This window comes from Oncorhynchus clarkii, chromosome 1 (assembly GCF_045791955.1).
Source record: "Oncorhynchus clarkii lewisi isolate Uvic-CL-2024 chromosome 1, UVic_Ocla_1.0, whole genome shotgun sequence".
In the NCBI taxonomy this organism is placed as follows: domain Eukaryota; kingdom Metazoa; phylum Chordata; class Actinopteri; order Salmoniformes; family Salmonidae; genus Oncorhynchus; species Oncorhynchus clarkii.
The window spans coordinates 23,601,629-23,626,914 of NC_092147.1; the positions used below are offsets into that span (position 1 = coordinate 23,601,629).

Genomic DNA, 25,286 nt, shown 5'->3' on the forward strand with positions numbered 1-25,286 from the left:
TTAGTCCTTATTTGACCCATATTTTACTCTTTGTTATTTGCTGTAAATAGATTTGGTGGTGTTTGGTTGTGGTACGCTGGACAGAAGGTATGTTGACTGTAAATGAAGACGTAGGCTAATTTGCTGGTACAGTATACCAGGGGTCCTCAACCTGTTCTAGCATGACAGCTACTTTTAAAATATGAGCTACACATTTTTTTCTAGATTTCAAATAGGCACATTCTTCTCTTCTCCTCTCCCCTGCAACTCTTTCCTGGGTCCTTGGTGTACAAAAGAAAGTAGTGCACTGTTTTCTGTCAATATACCAGGTAAAATAATGGTTAATTAAACAACTATAAACACTATAAAGTGTTTTATATTTTTTTCAAAATTCTGTTTTATATTTTCCCATATTATGATTTCCCTGTTTTCTTTTTCCTGGTTTGAGAATTTTTTTAAAATTCACTCAAAATTACAAATGTTCATAGAGAAACAACGAAAGTATATGTTCTGATTCCATGTCAATGATTAAATCACACCAGAAGTAAACATTTTGTGTAATTAGTGTAATTCTCCTTTAATTGCGTATTTGATCTTTCAATTGCGCATCTAGCCAGTGAGGAATGTGCCATCTAATGTGCTGGTCTAGCAATGGTTCTGTACAGCTGCTGCTCATTTCATGGCAAATGTAGCAAATAACAAATAATGACAAACGATATACTTATTACTCATGATTTACTTCTGCCAGGTAAGCCAACTTTGCAGTTAACATTTAATTGAGAAGGTTATTGGGAAACTATTTGCTAACCATAGGTGGGACAATGTCAATGTTACGTTGATTAGATACTGTAGTTGCTGGGAGCCTGAAGCTTGGGAGATTTATTTATGACCGTTTGCGATGGAACACTTGAAAATTGCATGTACTTTCAGAGTTGTTTGGAGATCGACCTGTTGGAGACCTACCTACCTGACACATTTAAAGGTGAGGCATATTTTTGTGAAAGCATGATACAACAGCTCCCTCTGCTAACAGAGATCATTCATTGGCGCATGTTTATTTATTATTTATTTAACTAGGCAAGTCAGTTAAGAACAAATTCTTATTTTCAATGACGGCCTAGGAACAGTGGGTTAACTGCCTTGTTCTGGGGCAGAACGACAGATTTGTACCTTGTCAGCTCCTTGTCAGCAACCTTTCGGTTACTAGTCCAACACTAACCACTAGGCTACGCTGCCGCCCCAATGTCCTTAGATGCTGTCGGGTATGGTAGATACAGATCAAGGAAACACTTGAATAAATGAAGGGTGCAAAGTATATTGAAAGCAGGGGCTTCCACACAGGTGTGTTAATTAAGTTAAGTTAATTAAGCAATTAACATGCATCATGCTTAGTTAGGGTCATGTAAACAAATCCCCAGTTTCCCATTAATTTGGCTAACATGGCTAGAAGAAGATATCTCGATGAGTTTGAAAGAGGGGTCTCAGAGGAGCATAGGGGGTTTAAAGGGAGTGTGTGTGTGTGTGTGTGTGTGTGTGTGTGTGTGTGTGTGTGTGTGTGTGTGTGTGTGTGTGTGTGTGTGTGTGTGTGTGTGTGTGTGTGTGTGTGTGTGTCAGTCACCAGATCTCAACCCAATTGAACACTTATGAGAGATTGTGGAGCGGCGACTGAGACGGTGTTCTCCACCACCATCAACAAAACACCAAATGATGGAATTTCTCATGGAAGAATGGTATCGTATCCCTCCAGTAGAGTTCCAGACACTAGAATCTATGCCAAGGCGCATTGAAGCTGTTCTGGCGGCCTGTGGTGGCCCAACGCCCAATTAAGTATGTATGTTGGTTTTTCCTTTATTTTGGCACTTTACGTTACCTGTACTTTACAGTAGTTAAAGTCTAGTTAAAGTACAATAACTTAGAATCACGGTATTAAGTATAGGGTTCCTAATTGACATTTCAAGTGAAACGTTTTTATTTGGCACACCACACTTAAAGAGGTGTTCCAGAGGATGAAAACAACCTAGTTATTTTTTAAACCTCCCGTTTTGGACTTGATGTATGGCTCATACATGCATAATAAACCATGTGCAGTCCTCTCCCAGAGGAGAAAGGCACATAATCCTTATATTTTTTATCTGGCATCATTTAGTGCATGAGATATGTGCTCGTTCCTAGTGAGCACATGCTTGGAAGCGAGTGGGATTGCCTGGCTGCATGCACTTACCATTAGTTATTTTGATAACAGCGAAAATATATTGAATACTTCGATCAAATCCATGCATCATAAATTGGAATACATTTGAAATTAGAAGTAAGATCTGTTAGACCTTGGTAGTTGTTTAATTTCTCTCTTTCAATAGGCTACATTTCTCTGGAAACCAAGCAGAAAATGATGTGCGCTAAAGATGCAATTTTATACAGACAAATACATTAGAAGACAATTGTCAAACCGATCAGAAACACTGCTCACAACCTGTATATCCTAAATGGTGTCGCCGGTGTATTTTGTTTGAATTTTGGAATATATTACACAAAAGACTAGAAGGTTTTTACCAGGGGTAAATCACTACACAACACACGTAGAACTTTGATGCGCTCGAGAAATGTATACCTCAAACTTTCACCCAATGTCTAGATAAAATATGGCCGTACCTTTCTGTTGTGTCAACCATCCATCCAAATCAAATAATTATTCCATCCGAATCATTACCCGACTTTCAAGGAATAGGACATTTGATGTAAACATATAGGTAGGCTATAACTTTTAAATTGTATAAAATGCCATCCTCACAATCGCTTGCTTACCATAGTCTCTACAACAAGGAAGTAGAGACAACCGAACTTGAGGGACAATGTTGATTGGCAGGTGTAATGACGTTCAATGAGGTTGCAAGGTTAAGGTGTGAGGCGGGATCAGATCGGCACAGCATTGTCCAATGAGGTTTTGGGATTAGCCCCCAAGCGTGTGCATGTCTTTGTGCACAACTGCAGGGGCTTGAGAGCAATTATCTGATGACTTACTACACAACTTTCAGGGACCCTATTGGCTCCTGGGCGCTGCTTTCAGAACTACTGGCTAAAAATAGAAAAGTTAACAAAAGTTATGGAGAGTCTCTTTAATCTTTAATGGATTTTTCTGTTCATAATCAACTTGTGACTTTGCTTGAGGGGGAATGCAGACCTATTTATTTTTGGACCAACTGGTGCATGGATAAATCAAAGGAAAAAAATGTCAATTTATAACTGTAATATTAATATACTCTTTATAAAGTGTATACAACGGGTGTATGAAGGGCTTGTGAATGGTTTAAGGCCTATTCAAGTTATGACACATTTTCATACAATGTTTATTACAAATTTATCATTGATTTATAGACTATCCTATATGAACTAATGATGAACAGTCTATAACTACTGAGAGTTAAAAACCCTTTGCAAGCTCTGGCTATGTAATGTTGGGCTACAATCGGAATGATTTCCTTGGGCCTAAACATCGGAGGATGAGTTTCATGAATTAATTGTTTATGTGATGTATCCTCTACTTCTGTTTGTTTATCTAATAATATGTATGTGAGAGCTGACATTCTCACAGCGTCGAGGTCGCCACTTCGACAGATTTGTGGGTTTGTTGGATGACGCTCAGGCTACGTGAGACGGGCGGAGCACAGGGGATGCGGAGATGCACTGCAGCGGAGCGGATAATCTGTGTGACCGGACTGTCTCAACTGAGCGTATGGTCTATTCTCTCAATTACAATCATCTTCAAGGGTTTATCTATCGCTTCGTCATTGTTTACCAGTACTCGTCTGGTTGGTGGTCAAACATTTTCAACAAGATTTTCTCCTTGCAGGTTGATTGCGCCACTAGCGTATGGTTTCCTCCTCCTGCCTCCTCTCCTTTCCTTGGCGCTGATTGACATTCCTGCAGATCAAAGATCGCTTTAATTTGCTGTTATAGTAACTCGCAGCTGTGGCAGTTGGGTTGGCGTGCTGTGGGGAAGGAAGGAACCCGGCGTGAAAAGATAATGGCCACAGAGCAATGGGATCGGTAGTTTACCGCAGCCATGGCCAGGTCAACAAACAGAAGCGGCAAGGATGGCGATTCAAGGGTGTCCGCTCCCACGGACAGGGCAGAGGCTCGGGACCTGAGCGACCCCAGGGAACTGTCTCTTGAAGAAGTGTTGAAATCCTACGAGCAGCCCATTAACGAGGAGCAGGCTTGGGCTGTGTGTTATCAATGCTGCAGCGGGCTGAGGGTGCCGCGCCCGGCCACTGTGACAGGTGGAGTTTCCCGTGTGAAGGACCCGTCCTCTATACTCTTACTCAGAGATGGGATGGTTTCCCTACAACAACAGCCCTGCAACAACCGTAAGAGAGCTCTGTTAGCTAACCTAACTTCCTGACTGCCCTTTGCGGTACCAAAATACCCTAATTAACACCAGCCTAGGCCTACAATATAGTCTCATTTATTATAGGCCTTTCAGTTATTTCTCAATTAATTTGATATTGATTCACTATTTGTATGTTGTAATTTCAACACGCAATATTGTTTTGAATGGGAAATTCACGATAAATGCGTCAGTAGCACTCCCCAAACAAAATTGGCTTGGATTATACAAATAGACGAAATTATCAATTATTCATACAGTACAAATCCCCCCTTGTATCTGCTAAAGAAGGTTTAGAGTTAGAGGTAGCTTTGTGATCTGTTTCCCACTCACAAGTGATTCGGTTAAAGGATCCCAATAAAATAACTGTCCTGAGTGCACTGCGGGGCCGGGGCCCAAAGGAAAACTCTGTCAGAGTTGCTGACATAGCCTAACGAACCGAGCTATGACATGATAAGATAAAGGATACAACTGGGAGTGGAAAATGATAGCAGGTTAGTAGATTACGAAATTTTGTAACATTAAGGGTGACTATGGATATTACTTAAACTGAGAGAAAAATATGAAATCACCTTATCACTCACTATGCTAATGTTCTGTTTCATTTTAAATAGGCTAGGCCAAATTGTATAGGCCAAAGTAGCCTATTTAAAATGAAACAGAACATTAGCATAGTGAGTGATAAGGTGATTTCATATAGCGGTAATAAAAGTAGCCTAAAGAAAACGCAGAAATGATGTCACAACACATTGGACAAAAACGAATCCAATAGTTTAGGCTATAGATCAGTTGCTGAGACATAATTGTATAGGCCAAATTTTTGTCCCAAATATATAAATACTTTTTTGTTTTTATTACTATTGAGAAATGACCAAATTCTATAATGAACAATGTAAATCATAATTAATAGCACTGACAGTGATTGATATCCCACTACAGGGTGTTGGGGAGCTGGGGTGTTTCTTGAATATTTTTGTTGTCTACACTTATGGAGTCATTTACAGAAGAAAGTCAGTCAATTTAATGAGCACAACAAAGGACATACTGCATATGTATGGGACATTTGTGTCCTTGCTGATGAGTCAATTATATTGCATTGTTGATGCAGTTGGTCAGTATGGTTATAGTTTACCAGTGTTGGGGAAGCTACTCTGAAAATATAGTTTACCGAGCTACCAATTAAAGCTATTATTAGGAAAAAAATTGTTTACTTAACGGAAGTTACTTTTAAAAGTACTTCCCTACATCCAAACTACTTTGTGAAAACGTATCATATGTCAATTTGAAATGTCATAGACTACAAATTGCAAGAACAGTCACTTTGGAGTCATACAGCTCTTAGCAAACTTTTATAAAAAATAGTGTTTGACCAAATACAATGCTATTTCTCTGTAAACAAATTAACAACAGACTTTCAGCATACTCATGGAGAAGGGCACTCAACATGCACTGTACTGACACAAATGACTGATAATTGGTTGAAAGAAATTGATAAGAAGAAGATTGTGGGAGCTGTACTGTTAGATTTCAGTGCAGTCTTTGGTATTATTGACCATAACCTGATGTTGAAAAAAATTAAGTTCTATGGCTTTTCAAACTCTGCCATAGCGTGGATTGAGTTATCTATCTAATAGAACTCAACGGGTTTTCTTTTTAATGGAAGCGTCTCTAATGTCAAACATGTAAAGTGTGGTGTACCGCAGGGCAGCTCTCTAAGCCCTCTACTCTTTTCTATTTTTACTAATGACCTGCCACTGGCATTAAACAAAGCATGTGTGTCCATGTATACTGATGATTCAACCATATACAGTGCGCATCAGCAACCACAGCTAATGAAGTCACTGAAACCCTTAACAAAGAGTTGCTGTCGGTTTTGGAATGGGTGGCCAGTAATAAACTGGTCCTGAACATCTCTAAAACTAAGAGCATTGTATTTGGTGCAAATCATTCATTAAGTGCTAGCTGAATTTGGTTAAGAATGGTGTGGCTGTTGAACAAGTTGAAGAGACTAAATTACTTGGCGTTACCTTAGATTGTAAACTGTCATGGTCAAAACATATAGATTCAATGGTTGCAAAAATGGGGAGAGGTCTAGCCGTAATAAAGAGATGCTCTGCTTTTTTGACACCACACTCCAAAAAGCAAGTTCTGCAGGCTCTAGTTTTGTCTAATCTTGATTATTGTCCAGCCGTGTGGTCCACTGCTGCAAGGAAAGACATAGTTAAGCTGAAACTGGCCCAGAACATAGCGGCATGTTTTGCTCTGAATTGTAATCAGAGGGCTGATAGAAATACTATGCATGCCAGTCTCTCTTTTGCTAAGAGTTGAGGAGAGACTGACAGCATCATTTCTTCTTTTTATAAGAAACATTAATGTGTTGAAAATCCCAAATTGCTTTCATAGTCAACTTACACACAGCTCTGCCACACACACTTATCCCATCAGACATGCCAGTCTTTTCATAGTCCCCAAATCCAGAACAAATTCAAGAAAACGTACAGTATTATATAGAGCCCTTATTGCATGGAACTTCCTTCAATCTCATATTGCTCAAATAAACAGCAAACCTGGTTTCAAAAAACAGATAAAGCAACACCTTGTGGCACAACGCCTCTCCCTTATTTGACCTAGATAGTTTGTGTGTATGCATTGATATGTAGGCTACGTGTGCCTTTTTAAAAATGTATGTAGTTCTGTCCTTGAGCTGTTCTTGTCTAATGATGTTCTGTATTATGTCATTCTATATTATGTTTCATGTTTTTTGTGGACCCCAGGAGGAGTAGCTGCTGCTTTTGCAACAGCTAATGGGGATCCTAATAAAATACCAAATACCAAATATAGTACTGCATGTTAACAGAATGTGCAATTTAGGTTATTATCAAATAAAATACAATTGTATTTGTCACATGCGCCGAATGCAACAGGTGTAGGTAGACGTTACAGTGAAGTGCTTACTTACAACAATGCGGTTTTAAAAAAATACCTAAAAAGAACAAGAAATAAAAGTAACAAATAATTAAAAGCAGCAATAAAATAACAATAGGGAGGCTACAGTGCCTTGCGAAAGTATTCGGCCCCCTTGAACTTTGCGACCTTTTGCCACATTTCAGGCTTCAAACATAAAGATATAAAACTGTATTTTTTTGTGAAGAATCAACAACAAGTGGGACACAATCATGAAGTGGAACGACATTTATTGGATATTTCAAACTTTTTTAACAAATCAAAAACTGAAAAATTGGGCGTGCAAAATTATTCAGCCCCCTTAAGTTAATACTTTGTAGCGCCACCTTTTGCTGCGATTACAGCTGTAAGTCGCTTGGGGTATGTCTCTATCAGTTTTGCACATTGAGAGACTGACAGTTTTTCCCATTCCTCCTTGCAAAACAGCTCAAGCTCAGTGAGGTTGGATGGAGAGCATTTGTGAACAGCAGTTTTCAGTTCTTTCCACAGATTCTCGATTGGATTCAGGTCTGGACTTTGACTTGGCCATTCTAACACCTGGATATGTGTATTTTTGAACCATTCCATTGTAGATTTTGCTTTATGTTTTGGATCATTGTCTTGTTGGAAGACAAATCTCCGTCCCAGTCTCAGGTCTTTTGCAGACTCCATCAGGTTTTCTTCCAGAATGGTCCTGTATTTGGCTCCATCCATCTTCTCATCAATTTTAACCATCTTCCCTGTCCCTGCTGAAGAAAAGCAGGCCCAAACCATGATGCTGCCACCACCATGTTTGACAGTGGGGATGGTGTGTTCAGCTGTGTTGCTTTTACGCCAAACATAACGTTTTGCATTGTTGCCAAAAAGTTCAATTTTGGTTTCATCTGACCAGAGCACCTTCTTCCACATGTTTGTTGTGTCTCCCAGGTGTCTTGTGGCAAACTTTAAACAACACTTTTTATGGATATCTTTAAGAAATGGCTTTCTTCTTGCCACTCTTCCATAAAGGCCAGATTTGTGCAATATACGACTGATTGTTGTCCTATGGACAGAGTCTCCCACCTCAGCTGTAGATCTCTGCAGTTCATCCAGAGTGATCATGGGCCTCTTGGCTGCATCTCTGATCAGTCTTCTCCTTGTATGAGCTGAAAGTTTAGAGGGACGGCCAGGTCTTGGTAGATTTGCAGTGGTCTGATACTCCTTCCATTTCAATATTATCGCTTGCACAGTGCTCATTGGGATGTTTAAAGCTTGGGAAATCTTTTTGTATCCAAATCCGGCTTTAAACTTCTTCACAACAGTATCTCGGACCTGCCTGGTGTGTTCCTTGTTCTTCATGATGCTCTCTGCGCTTTTAATGGACCTGTGAGACTATCACAGTGCAGGTGCATTTATACGGAGACTTGATTACACACAGGTGGATTGTATTTATCATCATTAGTCATTTAGGTCAACATTGGATCATTCAGAGATCCTCACTGAACTTCTGGAGAGAGTTTGCTGCACTGAAAGTAAAGGGGCTGAATAATTTTGCACGCCCAATTTTTCAGTTTTTGATTTGTTAAAAAAGTTTGAAATATCCAATAAATGTCGTTCCACTTCATGATTGTGTCCCACTTGTTGTTGATTCTTCACAAAAAAATACAGTTTTATATCTTTATGTTTGAAAACTGAAATGTGGCAAAAGGTCGCAAAGTTCAAGGGGGCCGAATACTTTCGGAAGGCACTGTACACCACTGCATGGCAAGAAAAGTAATTAACTACTGAAAACACTACCTAGATTTGAATTATTTGAACTACCAACAAGCTACTGGAATATGTAGTTAAATTACTAGTTGAACTACATAGGACACTACTCCCCAACACTGCAGTTTACTTATGTACAGTTTACTTTAATCACAGATCACAACCTGTTTGGTCATCACAATTAGGCTACTTAACCTCTGCAAATGAGTGAGTAATGAAGGCAATGAAGTAGGCTACAGGGATTATTGGTTAAGGGTCAAGGTTACTAAGGGTGTGTTTTATATTATACAACAGGTGGGTCTAATCCTGTATGTTGATTGGTTAAAACCACATTCCAGCCGGTGTCTATTCCACAAGTTACCCCCAGCTAAAACTATGAAGTTGAAATGCCTATTTACTCTGTTCCATTTCACTGAGCAATAGACTGGCTCATCAGCCCAGCCAGGCAATTTATAAACTTGATCTCCACTGTAAAAAGCATCTAGACATTATCTCCAATTTCTTTTAGACTAGCATTTGATTTTCAACAGCGGAGGTTTGTATAAACCTTGCTGTCTGTCTCTCTGACATTTGCAACTGTCACGACTTCCGCCGAAGTCAGCCCTTCTCCTTGTTCGGGTGGTGTTCGGCGGTCGACGTCACCGGCTTTCTAGTCACCATCGATCCATGTTTCAGTTTCGTTTTGTTTTGTCTGTATTACACACACACCTGGTGTCTATTACATATCACGTTCCTTATTTAACCCTCTGGCATACATTCCTGTTCTGTCCGTGATTGTTTATGTCGTTAGTGGTTGTGTTTTGTGCTAGTGCTTTTTGGATGTTCCTATTTGGAATTTTGCTTGATATTTTGAGTAAACTCAGTTATGTTACTCAATACCTGTGTCCTGCGCCTGACTCCTCACCCAATTGCTGACAGAATCACGGACCATTCAAATGGAGTCAGCAGGTGCAGCCAGCCCTTCTCTCCCAGTAGAGGAGCGTGTTCAGCAGCACGCAACCATGTTAAACAGGCTAGGGACAGCCATGGATCGCGTGTCGCAAACATTGGACAGATGGGAGAGAGGAGGCTTTCCTGTCAATCCTACTTCATCACCTCCGCCCACACCTCAACCTACACCGATGTCCATCCCTACGTCGTCAGGACCCAGTGGGATTCGGGCTCTCGCTCCCGGGAGCGTATGACGGATCAGTTGCCGGGTGCCAGGGGTTCCTACTCCAGCTGGAGCTCTACCTGGAAGCTGTTCGGCCGGCCCCTTCCGGACGCGAGAGAGTGAGCGCCCTCATCTCCTGCCTGACTGGAAAAGCCCCGGAGTGGGCCAACGCCATCTAGGGAAGGGAAGGACCGACTCTGGATGACTACGAGGACTTCTCCGGGATATCTTCAACCACCACCTTACCATCCTCAGACAAACCAGGTTCCCAGAACGTTAAGGCAGACGCACTGTCCCGGCTGTATGATACAGCGGAGCGGTCCACGGATCCCACTCCCAAAATTCCAGCTTCTCGCCTGGTGGCACCGGTGGTATGGGAGGTGGACGCGGACATCGAGCGGGCGTCACGTGCAGAGCCTACTCCCCCTGAGTGTCCAGCTGGGCGTCTGTACGTTCCGTTTGATGTCCGCGATGGTTTGATCTGTTGGGCTCACACGTCACCCTCCTCTGGTCATCCTGGCATCGGTCGGACGGTGCGCTGCCTTGCTGGGAAGTACTGGTGGCCCACTCTAGCGAAGGACGTGAGGGTTTATGTTTCCTCCTGTTCGGTATGCGCACAGTGCAAGGCACCTAGACACCTGCCCAGAGGGAAATTACAACCCCTTCCCGTTCCACAACGACCGTGTCACACCTATCGGTGGATTTCGTGACGGATCTTCCCCCATCGTGGGGTAACGCCACGATCCTGGTCGTTGTGGATCGGTTTTCTAAGTCCTGCCGCCTTCTTCCTTTGCCCGGTCTCCCTACGGCTCTACAAACTGTGGAGGCCCTGTTCACCCACGTATTCCGGCACTACGGGGTGCCTGAGGATATAGTTTCTGACCGGGGTCCCCAATTCACGTCTAGAGTCTGGGGGGCGTTTATGGAACGTCTGGGGGTCTCGGTCAGCCTTACCTCAGGTTTTCTCCCCCCGAGAGTAACGGGCAGGTGGAAAGAGTCAACCAGGAAGTGGGCGGTTTACATCCCCTGGGCGGTGATGGCCCAAAACTCCCTCCGCCACTCCTCTACCAACCTATCACCATTTCAGTGTGTGCTGGGTTATCAGCCGGTCCTGGCACCATGGCATCAGAGCCAGATCTAGGCTCCTGCGGTGGATGAATGGTTTAGGCACTCAGAGGAGACATGGAACGCTGCCCATGTGCGGCTACAAAGGGCCGTCAGGAGGCAAAAGGCGAGTGCCGACTGCCACCGCAGTGAGGCGGATCGGGTCTGGCTCTCGACCCGAAACCTGACCCTTTACCTGTCCTGCCGGAAGCTGGGTCCGCGGTTTGTGGGGCCATTTAAAGTCCTGAGGAGACTGAACGAGGTTTGTTATTGGTTACAACTCCCCCCTGACTATAACATTAACCCCTCGTTCCATGTGTCTCTCCTCAGGCCGGTGGTGGCTGGTCCACTCCAGCAGTCTGAGGTGCGGGAGGTTCCTCCGCCCCCTCTGGACATCGAGGGGGTCCCGGCGTATACCGTACGAGACATCATGGACTCAAGGCGTCGGGCGAGGGGCCTTCAGTACCTAGTGGAGTGGAAGGGGTACGGCCCGGAGGAGAGATGCTGGGTACCGGTGGAGGACATCCTAGATCCTTCAATGCTACAGGAGTTTCACCGTCTCCACCCGGATCGCCCTGCGTCCCGTCCTCTGGGTCGTCCCTGACACTCTCTCTCTGTCTGACAGTACCCCTCCTTGACGCGCTGCTGGAGCCGCGAGTCAAGGGGGGGTACTGTCACGACTTCCACCGTAGTCGGCCCTACTCCTTGTTCGGGTGGTGTTCGGCGGTCGATGTCACCGACTTTCTAGTCACCATCGATTCATGTTTCAGTTTCGTTTTGTTTTGTCTGTATTACACACACACCTGGTTTCTATTACATATCACGTTCCTTATTTAACCCTCCGGCATACATTCCTGTTCTGTCCGTGATTGTTTATGTCGTTAGTGGTTGTGTTTTGTGCTAGTGCTCTTTGTATGTTCCTATTTGGAATTTTGCTTGATATTTTGAGTAAACTCAGTTACATGTATGTTACTCAATACCTGTGTCCTGCGCCTGACTCCGAAATAACTCTGAACCCAATCGCTGACAGCAACATTGTTTCAACATTGAAATTCGATCTTCCGCTATATAATAAACATGTAGGGAGTCTGGACGAGACAGACAAGCAGGCAGCTTTTCTCAGCCAGTCGAAATCATGAATCAGCTGGCATCATTTTTATGGAGATATACAGTACGACTCATTCCAGGGTTTTTCTTTATTTTTTAAAACTATTTTCTACATTGTAGAATAGTAATAAAGGCATCAAACTATGAAATAACACATGGAATCATGTAGTAACCAAAAAAGTGTTAAAATATATATTTTAGATTCTTCAAAGTAGCCTCCCTTTTCCTTGATGACAGCTTTGCACACACTTGGCATTCTCTCAACCAGCTTAACCTGGAATGCTTTTCCAACAGTCTTGAAGGAGTTCCCACATATGCTGAGCACTTGTTGGCTGCTTTTCCTTCACTCTGTGGTCCAACTCATCCCAAACCATCTCAATTGGGTTGAGGTCGGGTGATTGTGGTCTTCTGATGCAGCACTCCATCACTCTCCTTCTTGGTCAAATAGCCTTTACTCAGCCTGGAGGTGTGTTGGGTCATTGTCCTGTTGAAAAACAGTCCCACTAAGAGCAAACCAGGTGGGATGGTGTATCACTGCAGAATGCAGTGGTAGCCATGCTGGTTAAGTGTGCCTTGAATTCTAAATAGATCCCAGACAGTGTCACCAGCAAAGCACCCCCACACCATCACACCTTCTCCTCCATGCTACATGGTGGGAACCACACATAAGGAGATCATCCATTCACCTACTCTGCGTCTCACAAAGACACGGCGGTTGGTACCAAATATCTCAAATTTGGACTCATCAGACCAAAAGACAGATTTCCACCGGTCTAATGTCCATTGCTCGTGTTTCTTGGCCCAAGAAAGTCTCTTCTTATTATTGGTGTCCTTTAGTAGTGGTTTCTTTGCAGCAATTTGACCATGAAGGCCTCAGTCTCTTCTGAACAGTTGATGTTGAGATGTGTCTGTTACATGTATTTGGGCTGCAATCTGAGGTGCAGTTAACTCTAATGAACTTATCCTCTGCAGCAGAGGTAACTCTGGGTCCTCTTTTCCTGTGGCGGTCCTTATTAGAGCCAGTTTCATCATAGCACTTGATGGTTTTTGCGACTGCACTTGAAGAAATTGTAAAAGTTCTTGATATACCACCGCTACCTTGTCACAACAAAACTGATTGGTTCAAACACATTTGAAGGAAAGAAATTCCACAAACCAACATTTAACAAGGCACACCTGTTAATTGAAATGCATTCCAGATGACTACCTCATGAAGCTAGTTGAGAGAATGCCAAGAATGAAGAATCTAAAATCAAACATATGTTTTATGGTTACTACATGATTCCATATGTGTTATTTCATAGTTTTGATGTCTTCACTATCATCCTACAATGTAGAAAATAGTAAAAATAAAGAAAACCCCTGGAATGAGTAGGTGTCCAAACTTTTGACTGGTACTGTACAAAGAAAAGTCAATAGAAAACAGGTCAAATGAAACTAAGTGCAGGTAGTTTTCTGTCTTTCCAGCTTCAGTTTGAAGTGATTGTGTTAGCTGTGTTGTTGGCTAGCTCCTCTGAACAACAGTGTCCTGACGAGAGAGCACATCTTCTATGTCAGGTGAAATTGCGTATCATTAGCTCATCGTTATGAATGTATCCAAATAAATGTCACTAGAAAATGATCAAATGCAGCTACTTTGCTGTTATTCTGGCTGCACTGTTTGACGTGACTGTAATAGTTTTCTTTGATGCACTTTTAAAAATGTTTAACTCCCTCTGTGTTTTAAATTTTTTTTTATGTCTTGTTCCCCATATTTCTATGACAACAGATTCCAGGTCCATATTTTGAATGTGGGGGAAATCACAGGGGCAGCAAACATAAAACAGCTCCAAAAGAGATGGAATCTTGAAAACATTGCCTGAAAGAGAAATAACTATCATCAACTGACAGACACATGATGAAAGAATGTTTTCTCCGACACACTGGTCGTGTCTGAATACCCATTCCAGCATATGTGACATTTTGAAAATAATACTCCAAATGCGTCATCTAGGCGCGTCAATTTATCTGATTATCAGCTGTTGTCAAACACGTGAGTCTGAAAAAAGACGAGTGAATTCTACCAAAGATTATGCATATGCTGTCAAGACATGTCTCTCCACCCAAACAATAGGAGCCGTTGTCCACAAAGCAGCCGGCAGGCTGTATATCTCCTGCCTATCCTTTCTTTGGATTGGTGGATACATCTCATTCTTGTAATCCTTTTTTGAATATTCAGTGAAGATTGCTGATGTCGACCGCCTGTATTCACTGGAGAGAGATGCTATGCTACTAGCCCCATACCATGAATATGCATTGTCATCTTGAGACAACTCCGAAATAAAGTGTTTTTTCTCAAAGTTGCCAGGAAGTCACGTGTCCTACTTATATCAGTAGACTCCTAACAACTTAAGCATTACGAAACTTATATTCGATCAAATTAACCTCACCTAGCAAATAAGCCATTCATTTTTGTTGTTGACCAAATTCGAAACTCTCTTTGACCTCCATACAAAAACTCCTTGCTTGGTTGGCGAAACAATGAAAAAAGCCACCTGCTGAAGGGAGACAGATATTCCGCGGAGTTGGGCATCTCTCTTTTCGACTCTCTGAATCTACTTGATCAAACGCCAAATGAGTATGCAGTTTAAGTATGTAGCATGCTAGTATGGGTACTCGGACATGGCGACTGTCTGTGTCATTGGTTACATGAACCTAACCAAACATAATGAAACCTGTCTAACTGCTTCAAAAATGATCTATTACTCAGCTTCTGAGGGGCTTGAACAGAAATGTCTTCACCCTCCTGAGAGAGAACAGTACTATGACTATGTGTCAGGTCGACTCTTTGTCCACGGTGCAGATCTATTCAGACAGGCTCTGTTAATCGGGACCTAGTCCTGCTTTCAGCACTTTGTTCTGGATAGAAGGAGCAGCACTGACCCCTCACCCAGGCCTCTCCACTAGTCTTGGGTTCTGCAGCACTAATGTGCTGAACGTGTGGTTTCTGGCCTCCCGGGTGTCATTAATGTCATCTGAGCCGTGCGCTTCTCTGTACACACAGAAAACTGAGCCATTGCTGGCTAGCTGAGTTGTGACTGCAGCACATGAGATATATAGAATTTGACGACTATAAAATGAAAAATGCGCATTCTAGAGTGAAACGGGATCAATGGTGGGAAAATGGCGCATTTTGTCAGCATTTTCTACTATATAGTGCCTTCGGAAAGAATTCAGATCCCTTGACTTTTTCCACATTTTGATATGTTACAGCCTTATTCTAAAATGGATAAAAAATATAGAAAATCCTCAGCAATCTACACACAATACCCCATAATAACAAAGCAAAAACAGGTTTTTAGACATTTTTGCAAATGTATTAAAAATAAATAACAGAAATACCTTATTTACATAAGTATTCAGACCCTTTGCTTTGAGACTCAAAATTGAGCCATTGTGAGATGTTGAGATGTTTCTACAACTTGATTAGAATTCACCTATCATAAATTCAATTGATTGGAAATGATTTGGAAAGGCACACAACTGTCTATATAAGGTCCCAAAATTGACAGTGCATGTCAGAACAAAAACCAAGCCATGAGGTTGAAGGAATTGTCCATAGAGCTCCGGGACACAGATCTTGGAATGGGTACCAAAAAATGTCTGCAGCTTTGAGGGTCCCAAAGAGCACAGTGGCCTCCATCATTCTTAAATTGAAGAAGTTTGGAACCACTAAGACTCTTCCTAGAGCTGGCCGCCCGGCAAACTTAGCAATCAGGGGAGAAGGGCCTTGGTCAGGGTGGTGACCAAGAACCCGATGGTCATTCTGACAGAGCTCTATAGGTCCTCTGTGGAGATGGGAGAACCTTCCAGAAGGACAACCATCTCTGCAGCATTCCACCAATCAGGCCTTTATGGTAGAGTAGCCAGACGGAATCCACTCCTCAGTAAAAAGCACATGAAAGCTCGCTTGGATTTTAGCCCGCTTGGGGATGTTTTTCAGCGGCAGGGACCGGGAGACTAATGCTTAATGAAAACCTGCTCCAGAGTGCTCAGGACCTCAGACTGGGGAGAAGGTTCACTTTCCAACAGGACAACGACCCTAAACACACAGCCAAGACAATGCAGGAGTGTCTTCGGGACAAGTCTCGGAATGTCCTTGAGTGGCCCAGCCAGAGCCCAGACTTGAACCCGATCGAACATCTCTGGATAGACTGGAAATTAGCTGTGCAGCAAAGCTCCCCTTCCAACCTGACAGAGCTTGAGAGATCTGCAGAGAAGAATGGGAGAAACTCCCCAAATACAGGTGTGCCAAGCTTGTAGCGTCATACCCAAAAAGACTTGAGGCTGTAATTTCTGCCAAAAGTGCTTCAACAAAGTACTCAGTAAAGGGTCTGAATACTTATGTAAATGTGGTATTTCATTGATTTGAAAAAATGTAATTAGCCAAAATTTTGAAAAACCTGTTTTTACTTTGTTATTGTAGATTGATGAGGGGAATAATATACCATGGCTAAGGGCTGTATCAGGGCACTCCGCGTTGCGTTGTGCATGCTAACAGCCCTTAGCCGTGGTATATTGGCCATATACCACACCTCCTCGGGCCTTATTGCTTAATTATACCCTTACAATTCAAAGTCAAAGGGGCAATCTGGGATTCAAGCAACAACACAGAGGACACCCTGACACTTTTTTGGTAAACAGCTGTGGGGTGGGGCTGGACAAATGTAACCGCTCTCAAATTCATAGATCGAATTGATCGTTTTAACCATGTATTGTATCAAAAATGTGTGAGATGGATGGAAAACTCTAGAGCCTATTAGGGAGGACAGCAAGCATAAAACAGCGTTAGTTATGCGACTGCATGCCTACTTTTTTGTCTTCATAGATGACACAGACGGACCTCCCCTCCCACCTATCGCGGAGCGCCAGGTGAGTTTCTGAACCCATCATCCCCACCTTGTAACATACAACACACTGTCATGACAGGTAAATGTCAGTCTCCTCTCTTCTCATGGCCAGTCTTCATATATATCTTTCAAGCAGCCCTCCAGTCCTCTCTATCCTAACAGCTTGTTGTCCACTGCTATTTATTTCCTCGATCACCTGAATCTGTCTCCTCAGCTGGTCCAGTCTCTGGGCGTGGCAATCTACCAGGCCTTGGACTGGGGTCTGGATGACAGTGAGGAGCGGGAGCTGAGTCCTCAGCTGGAGCGGCTCATTGAGCGCATGGCAGGGGGAGATCACAGCCTGGGGGCTGACTGTGGTGGTGGCAACGGAACTACAGATGAGGGCTACAGTGGTCAGGAGGAGGAGGAAGAGGAAGGAGAAGAGGGGCCTATGAGGCCAGTGGGTACATTACGCCAGGTGATGACACTTTGCGCTTCCAGACTGGCCAACCCTGCACTTGCCCCTGAGCACTACCAGGCCGTGTGCCGAGCCTTGTTTGTTGAGACTCTGGAGCTACAAACTTTCCTGACCAAAATCCGAGATACCAAGAAGGTATGTTCCTGATTTTGTTTATACCAGAGATTACAGATCACTCACATGTAAAGCACTGAAATCATTGTTAACTGAATAGTGGTGTTATTATCAGTGTACTATCATTTCTCTGTAGATGTTGAAGAAAATCAAAACAGAGGATCCTCAGGAAGATAGAGCTGAGATTGATGCACTTAAACACACAGACTGGGTGAGAAGCAGGGATCGTGTGTATTTGTCTGTGTCGTTGTGTGTGTATATGAGGATATGTGTATATACTGTATGATCCTTCATTGGGTTGATGGGGTCTGTGTGTGAGGTACATGAGTTTATGTGTGTGTTTCAGACTCGTCTCTGGGTCCAGTTGATGAAGGAGCTGAGACAGGGGGTGAAGCTGAAGAAGGTGCAAGACCAGGAGTTTGACCCACTGCCCACTGAGTTCAGCCTCACACCCTTTGAGATGCTCATGCAGGACATCCGCACCCGCAAGTTCCAGCTGCGGAAAGTCATGGTGAGCTGGGTATTGATACTGATAGGAAGACTCTTGATCAGTGGATCAAGTAGTTATTTCTCCTGTATTTATGTCCCAGACCTCACTCATGTTCTCTCTGTAGGTGGATGGTGACATCCCGACGCGGGTGAAGAGAAATGCTCATGAGCTTATTTTGGACTTCATCAGGTCTCGCCCTCCACTCAAACCAGTGAGTGTCCCTTTCACTACAATTTGTTTTGTTGACGTGACTGTAGTGTGACTGTGGCAGTACCTTGTGTGTCACAAGGTGTCATAGTCTGAGACTGGGTAATGTGTGTCTGTGTCTATTTCTCCTGTGTTCTCAGTCTGCCTGTGTGTTTTGTTGTGTTGCATGCTAGGCGTCAGAGCGAAACCTGCCCCCTCCTCCTCAGGAGAAGCAGTCCCTCCATGAACGTGTTCTGGCTGAAATCAAACAAGAGCGCAAACTGAAACCTGTGGACCCACCCAGCTCCAAAAGATGTATGGACATCACTGTCACTACATTAATACTTTGAGCTATACATGTAGTATGTTCATATTGTGGAATGTATTCTAAGTGAAATGTGTTTGAGAGTTCAGTGTTTGTGTGTTGTTTCATTCGCCAGCGTTTGGCTCCCTGCCTTGTCTGGCACACACTTGCCCGTGTGATTTCAAATCTACTTCCTGCATTGACCTGTCAGGCTCAGAGCTAGGGTCCCGCCCCCCTTCTCGTCTTCGTGTTCTGCTCAAAGCCCCTACTCTTCAAGAGATGGAGGAGATGAACATGTTGGAGGTTAGACGGAAAATAGAAGAGAAACTATATTGTTTTCTCATTTAAATGCACTACCTCTTACTGAGAAATAACAACTACAACATCAGTTATGTTTTCCTTCCTGCTCCTCCTCCTCCTTCTCCTCCACCTCCATCACCTCGTCCTCCACCTCCATCACCTCGTCCTCCTCCTCCACCTCCATCACCTTGTCCTCCTCCTCCACCTCCATCACCACCTCCTCCATCACCTCCTCCTCCTCCTCCACCTCCATCACCTCGTCCTCCTCCTCCACCTCCATCACCACCTCCTCCATCACCTCCTCCTCCTCCTCCACCTCCATCACCTCGTCCTCCTCCTCCACCTCCATCACCTTGTCCTCCTCCTCCACCTCCATCACCACCACCTCCATCACCTCCTCCTCCTCCACCTCCATCACCTCGTCCTCCTCTTCGACCTCCATCACCTTCTTCTCCTCCACCTCCATCACCTCCTCCATTACCTCCTTCTCCTCCTATACCTCCATCACCTCCTCCTCCTCCATCACCTCCTTCTCCTCCTCCTCCATCACCTCCTCAACCTCCATCACCTCCTCCACTTCCATCACCCCCTCCATTTTCTCCTCCTCCCCCCTCCTTGTCCTCCTCTACCTCATCCTCCTCACTGTTGTCCTCCTGTCTTGTTGCTGTTGCAGGATGAGGAGTCTCCAGACAGTGGGGAGCTCTGCCGTGCTGAGAGTTTTCCCACATCTATGAAACGGGACCGCTCCTTCTCAGAACACGACCTGGCTGAGCTCAGGGGGGAGACGCTCCCCTCACTGTCCGACTGCACCCATCTGGAAGGGGCCGTGATGCGGAGGGGTGAGAGACCATGGTTACACGTGCTCTCAGGGGCTGGGCCACCCTCCACGCACAGAGGTCAGTATGCTCACTGAGACTCCTTTCACTACAGACAGTTTCAGGTATTGGTCAGCAGAGGGAGACATTTACTGTAATATGTATTCATGTGATACTGCAGAGCCACTCATTAGACTACTTACGGTAGGTAATATGGTTTATGAAACAGATATATTGGTATTTTTGTCATGTCAAATATTTATTTGTGTTAGAAAGCAAGCCTGACAAAAAATCTGATAATTGCAATTGAAAAAACATCAGTCTAAACTGTTTTTTAAAAAATGCAATAGAGGATTTTGCAACAAAGTTTGGTATAGTGTTTATATCTTATTCAATGTCAGGAGGTAATCACATATAGGCCTAATGTGTGTCAATCCATTCCGTAAATTGCTTACACTAATTTCTTGCTCAGGTTAAAAGGTGTTTGTCACGTCCTGACCTTAGTTCCTTTTTTATGTCTCTATTTTGGTTTGGTCAGGGTGTGAGTTGGGGTGAGCATTCTATGTTTTTCATTCTATGTTTTGTTCTGTGTGTTGTATTTCTATGTGTTTGGCCTGGTATGGTTCCCAATCAGAGGCAGCTGTCAATCGTTGTCTCTGATTGAGATCCATACTTAGGTAGACTGTTCCCACCTGTGTTTTTTAAATGTTTATTAACCTTTATTTAACTAGGCAAGTCAGTTAAGAACAAATTCTTATTTTCAATGACGGTCTAGGAACAGTGGGTTAACTGCCTGCAACCTAGCGGTTACTAGTCCAACGCTTTAACCACTAGGCTACCCTGCGGGTAGTTGTTTTGTGTTTTTTCACCTTACAGGACTGTTTCGTGTCGTTCACTCTCTTTGTTGTTGTTTTTTTGTCATTCAGTGTTCCATTTATTTCATTAAATTTACTATGAACACTTACCACGCTGCGTGTTGGTCCGATGATTCCTATTCCTCATCATCAGATGAAGAGGAGAGCCGTTACAGCGTTACTGCTGTGTTATTCATTTGAAGGGTTTTGTGATGGATACTAAAACCTTATAAAGACGTACAGATAGGAACTAGCGCAGTAAAATGCTAGGACAGCAGTTAATGGGTTTGATACATGTTTTTCTTTCATATCACAACCACCTTATACACCCCTTAATTTGTGAAATATGTGTTGACTGTAGCTAGGAGAGAACAAAAACAAAGGTGGTTCAGTGATGTCTCCTGTTCTACCGCTAGGGGGATGTCAACCCTTTCTCGTCACACACATGCCAGAAATGTCAACAATGTCATCATAAGCAGCTGATTTACATTAGCCTACATGTAGCCTGCTGTTGTTTTCTAGTTTTCTGATCCTCACTCTAACCCGGCTCTAACTTGCTCTAATCCCATCTCTAACAAGGCTGGTTAGACGCTATAGGAGTCCACACATTTATTTCTCAGGGTTACATAGCGCCTTCTTCCTTTTCATTTTGCATAAAGACAGGTGAGACTTTCAAGTACCAATACCTAGGTTGGTACTTAGTCCTAGAGGTTATATCCTGTAGAAAGTATTTCTACTAATACCTAGCCTACTTTTTATTTCCTCTGACCCCAATTTAGTTCCTCTCTTGAATGTTAGAAAAACTGACTCGTATCATACTTATCAAAGATCCACTGTGATCTGATTTGCAAGTGTTTCTGGCAGCATGTATTAAACCCTACCAAAACCAAATAGATAAAACATGTCACGACTCCTTTATCTAATTGACGGCTAATTTATGTAGCATACACTTTTGGATGATCAGAGATCTGACTCAATAGAACAACATGGACTGTGATTCAAAACTTCTCTCTCATGTGTCTCCATCTCCCTGTTCCCAGCCTCTCTTCCTGTGCCAGGCTGGGTGCCACCCTCCCCTGCCCGTCTCTCTCTCAGCTCAGTGAATGAGACCACAGAGGGAGCTGAGACCGGCTCCAGTTCTCGGAATGGCAATAAACACCAGTGGATGGTGAGTGGCCCATTATCTTTGATAACCTCTCCACACTGGGTGCTCTCTGCTCCACTTCAACCTGCCCATTGTATTATACTAGCTAACTTCCTCTACCTACTACCTCCCTCCCATCTCTCTCTGTAAGGAGGAATTCAGTCACCCAGTGGAGAGTCTTGCTTTAACAGTGGATGAGGTCATCAATGTGCGTCGTGTGCTGGTGAAAGCAGAGATGGAGAAGTACTTGCAGAACAAGGAACTGTATTACAATCTGAGGAGAGGCAAGGTACAAGCAGTGACGTCACATCCTTTGGGAGCGTTCTCTCAAAGCCTTAATAGCGAGGTTCTATCTAAAGAACGATATCGTTCTCTCAAAGCCTTATGAGCGAGGTTCTAGTATGATAACATTCTCTCAAAGCCGGATGAGTGAGGTCCTATCAACAGTATATGCATGTGTCTCCCAGGTGTGCTGTTGCTGCAGAATTAAGTTCCCCCTCTTTTCCTGGCCATCCACCTGCCTGCTCTGTAAAAGGTGAGTACACACTACACAGTATGTAGTATTAGATTAGTACATGCTCCTTTTGTAATAACACCATAATCAAATAATTTAAACTTGGTCCCTCTCTGCTCACGAAGCACAATAATAATGTTGTTTTTGACATACCATTGTGGGTTTGATTGAATAGTGTTCTATGTGTTTTTGGAAGTGTAATTCAGGGGATTCTTAACTCTGCCCCTGTGGTTCTCTCTCCTTCAGGTCTGTCTGTGGATTCTGCAGTGCAAAGGTATCCTAAAGTCCCCTTTTCTTTGTCTGTGTAAATGCAAATTCATGTTCTTTGAATGTGTAATGTTTTCTACAGTGCTTTTTGTTCATGTTGTTTCTATTGAAAATATCTATTTTACAACCAAAATGTATCTAAGATATTCTGTGTTGGCTCATAATATTATTCTGTGCTTTTAATTATGTCAATTATTGTGATCTGTGCCTTAGTCACCAGACCATTTGGATTTGTGGTTCTGTGCTATGTAGGTTTGAGGTCTGGGCTGTTGAGTTTGTTGTGTGAGATTGTAGTTTGTCTGTGCTGTGTAGTTCTGTGTTTTGTAAGTTAATGTATTCAGTTCTGAATACATTTTGTGATTGTGCCTTGAGGTTCTGTTGTGTGTTCTGTTGTATGCGATGCTATATGTGTGTATGGTTATGTTTGGTGGTTCCTTGCTTGTGTTTGTGTACAGTGAGTTTCTGAGTTGTACGAGTTTATGGTTTGGGTGTCGTGTCTGTGGTATGTGGCTGAGGCTGATGTCTTGTGACGTTGTTTCTCCCTCATACACACAGCCCTGTCTTTTATCATATGTCTTAATCATATCAAGTCTGCCATTTCCTCTTCACTTTCTACCGATATGATCTCACTTAGTTCTTTAAATGTCCTACTCCTCCTCCTCTTCCTCCACCTCAACCATGCCTATTTTAACTCTCTGCTTTCCCTCGCCCTCTGCCACAGATGAAGATTCCTTCCAAGAAGATGGCCCACATCCCAGTCTACACTGTGGGCTTTCACAGCAGCCCAAAGAGCCATGGTCGCAAGAGTGAGGTCTACAAGTGAGTCTTATCTGTCTTTCCGTCTTCATGGCCACTGAACTGTCTTTAACTTAGCAGAAGAAGTCTTTGCTCACCCTGGCCAATAGTAACTTACATGCTCAATCTAATCACTGTCCTTCCTCTAGATCTCTCAGAATATGTTATATGATGTCTCTGCTTCATTCAGATCTCTAAGCAGCCTTTATGTAGTAATTACCCATCTGATTTCTCCGCGGTCCATCTTTAACATCCCCCTGCAAACCCCTACAGATGGGAAGGGCTTGGAGTTGTTCCAAACCATGTGACCTGATCTGGAAAAACTCCAGGCCCAGAAGGTTCCTCGTCATGTTATATACTGAGTACTCTCCTGATGGATTATAACACCTCACTCCCTCTCCACAGATCTCTGTGTACTCTCTCCCGCCGGTCTGTGGAGGAGGAGTTCCCCCACCTGTACACCAGTGGCTGCAGCCTGCGGGATGTTTGTGCGGACTGCACCAAGTTTGTGGCTGATGTCATCTCGTCCAGCCGCCGGAGCCTGGATATCCTCAACAACACTCCCAAGAGGGAGAGTGCTACACCCAAACCACAACCCCAGCCTCACGCATCACCACAGCCACCCACCTTGAAGAGAAAAGACAAGTGAATAGATTGACTGTTGGTTTACCCCACTTCCTTAGCAGGGTTGCCCCTGTGCTGCACTACTAACCCACTCAAAACACCCCACCATTCCCCCAGCCTGCAAGTACCCCCTCCCCCTGCTGAAGTGCTTGTTAAGGGTTGTTTCTCTGCCTCCTCTGTAGAGAGGTTCATAAGACGTGGCCTAGGGACAACATATAAGTCTGCCTTATCACACATATATTGACTTCACTCCCTGGTCTAATGCACAAGCAGAGAGGAAAGGCAAAATACGAGGGAGGAGGAAAGAGGTGAGAGGGTAATTGATGAGGATGATCGGAAAGAAGAGATCTATTTACTGTAGGAGCCAAGAGTTTAAGGTAAATAGGGTAAATGTAGGGTACATATTTAGCTCCCTAGTTGCCTTGTTTTAGTTATGAATGTAATATACTCTTTTAACACCAAAATAATACATCTTACATTGACACACCTTCTCAGAACACTGGATTTTTTTCTGAATGTTAAAATGACACTATGGCAGGCTGAATAGAAGACATATTTATTTCACTAGAAGTCTTTTTTTAGTTTAGAATGTGCTTGGATTATCTGTGGTCCAACTTGATGATGCATGGTGGCACCGTCTGTCCGACTGTCTGAATGTAATCGGGTCCTAGAGGGGTGAAAATGGTCCTGGAAGGGACCTGTCCCATTGGCACCAAACTGGACTGGACTCCCAGCCTCCTATCTCTGCTGATTTAGAATGACATTAAGCCCCCTCTCTCACCCTCGATGGTCCTGTGCGATCTGCTCAAATTTTCGAAACACCCAGTAAACCTCAACTGCAATAAATCTAATGTAAAAAGGAAGTCCTATGTCTACAGTGTGGATCTGTCCATCTGCTCCCTTAGAAGGCTAGGGAAGCCTTAGACTGTAGGTATATTTATATAAAACTGTTGTAGTCTAGTCTGCTTGTTGACCTTGAGCTACCACAAGAAGATCTAAAGCTTTGTTAGATAGTTGAAAATGTCAATGAATTGTTCACTAATATGCTATAGCCTACATGTTAAATGCTATTACCATTCGTTAATCAATTATAAACACTTATATTATAAAGTGTCTG

General features: G+C 43.4%; 1 protein-coding gene across 1 annotated transcript; it reads left to right on the plus strand.

The window, feature by feature from the left end:
- Window positions 1-3,826: 3,826 nt before the first annotated feature.
- Window positions 3,827-25,028, plus strand: LOC139415799 (protein spire homolog 2-like). Its single transcript, XM_071163897.1, has 15 exons — window positions 3,827-4,343; window positions 17,284-17,327; window positions 17,520-17,897; window positions 18,013-18,087; window positions 18,223-18,387; window positions 18,491-18,577; window positions 18,747-18,867; window positions 18,993-19,159; window positions 19,830-20,052; window positions 21,866-21,993; window positions 22,121-22,258; window positions 22,437-22,504; window positions 22,730-22,757; window positions 23,472-23,569; window positions 23,951-25,028. The coding sequence occupies exons 1-15, from the start codon at window positions 4,040-4,042 to the stop codon at window positions 24,192-24,194; spliced, it is 2,268 nt and encodes a 755-aa protein (XP_071019998.1). The 5' UTR covers window positions 3,827-4,039; the 3' UTR covers window positions 24,195-25,028.
- Window positions 25,029-25,286: the final 258 nt, after the last annotated feature.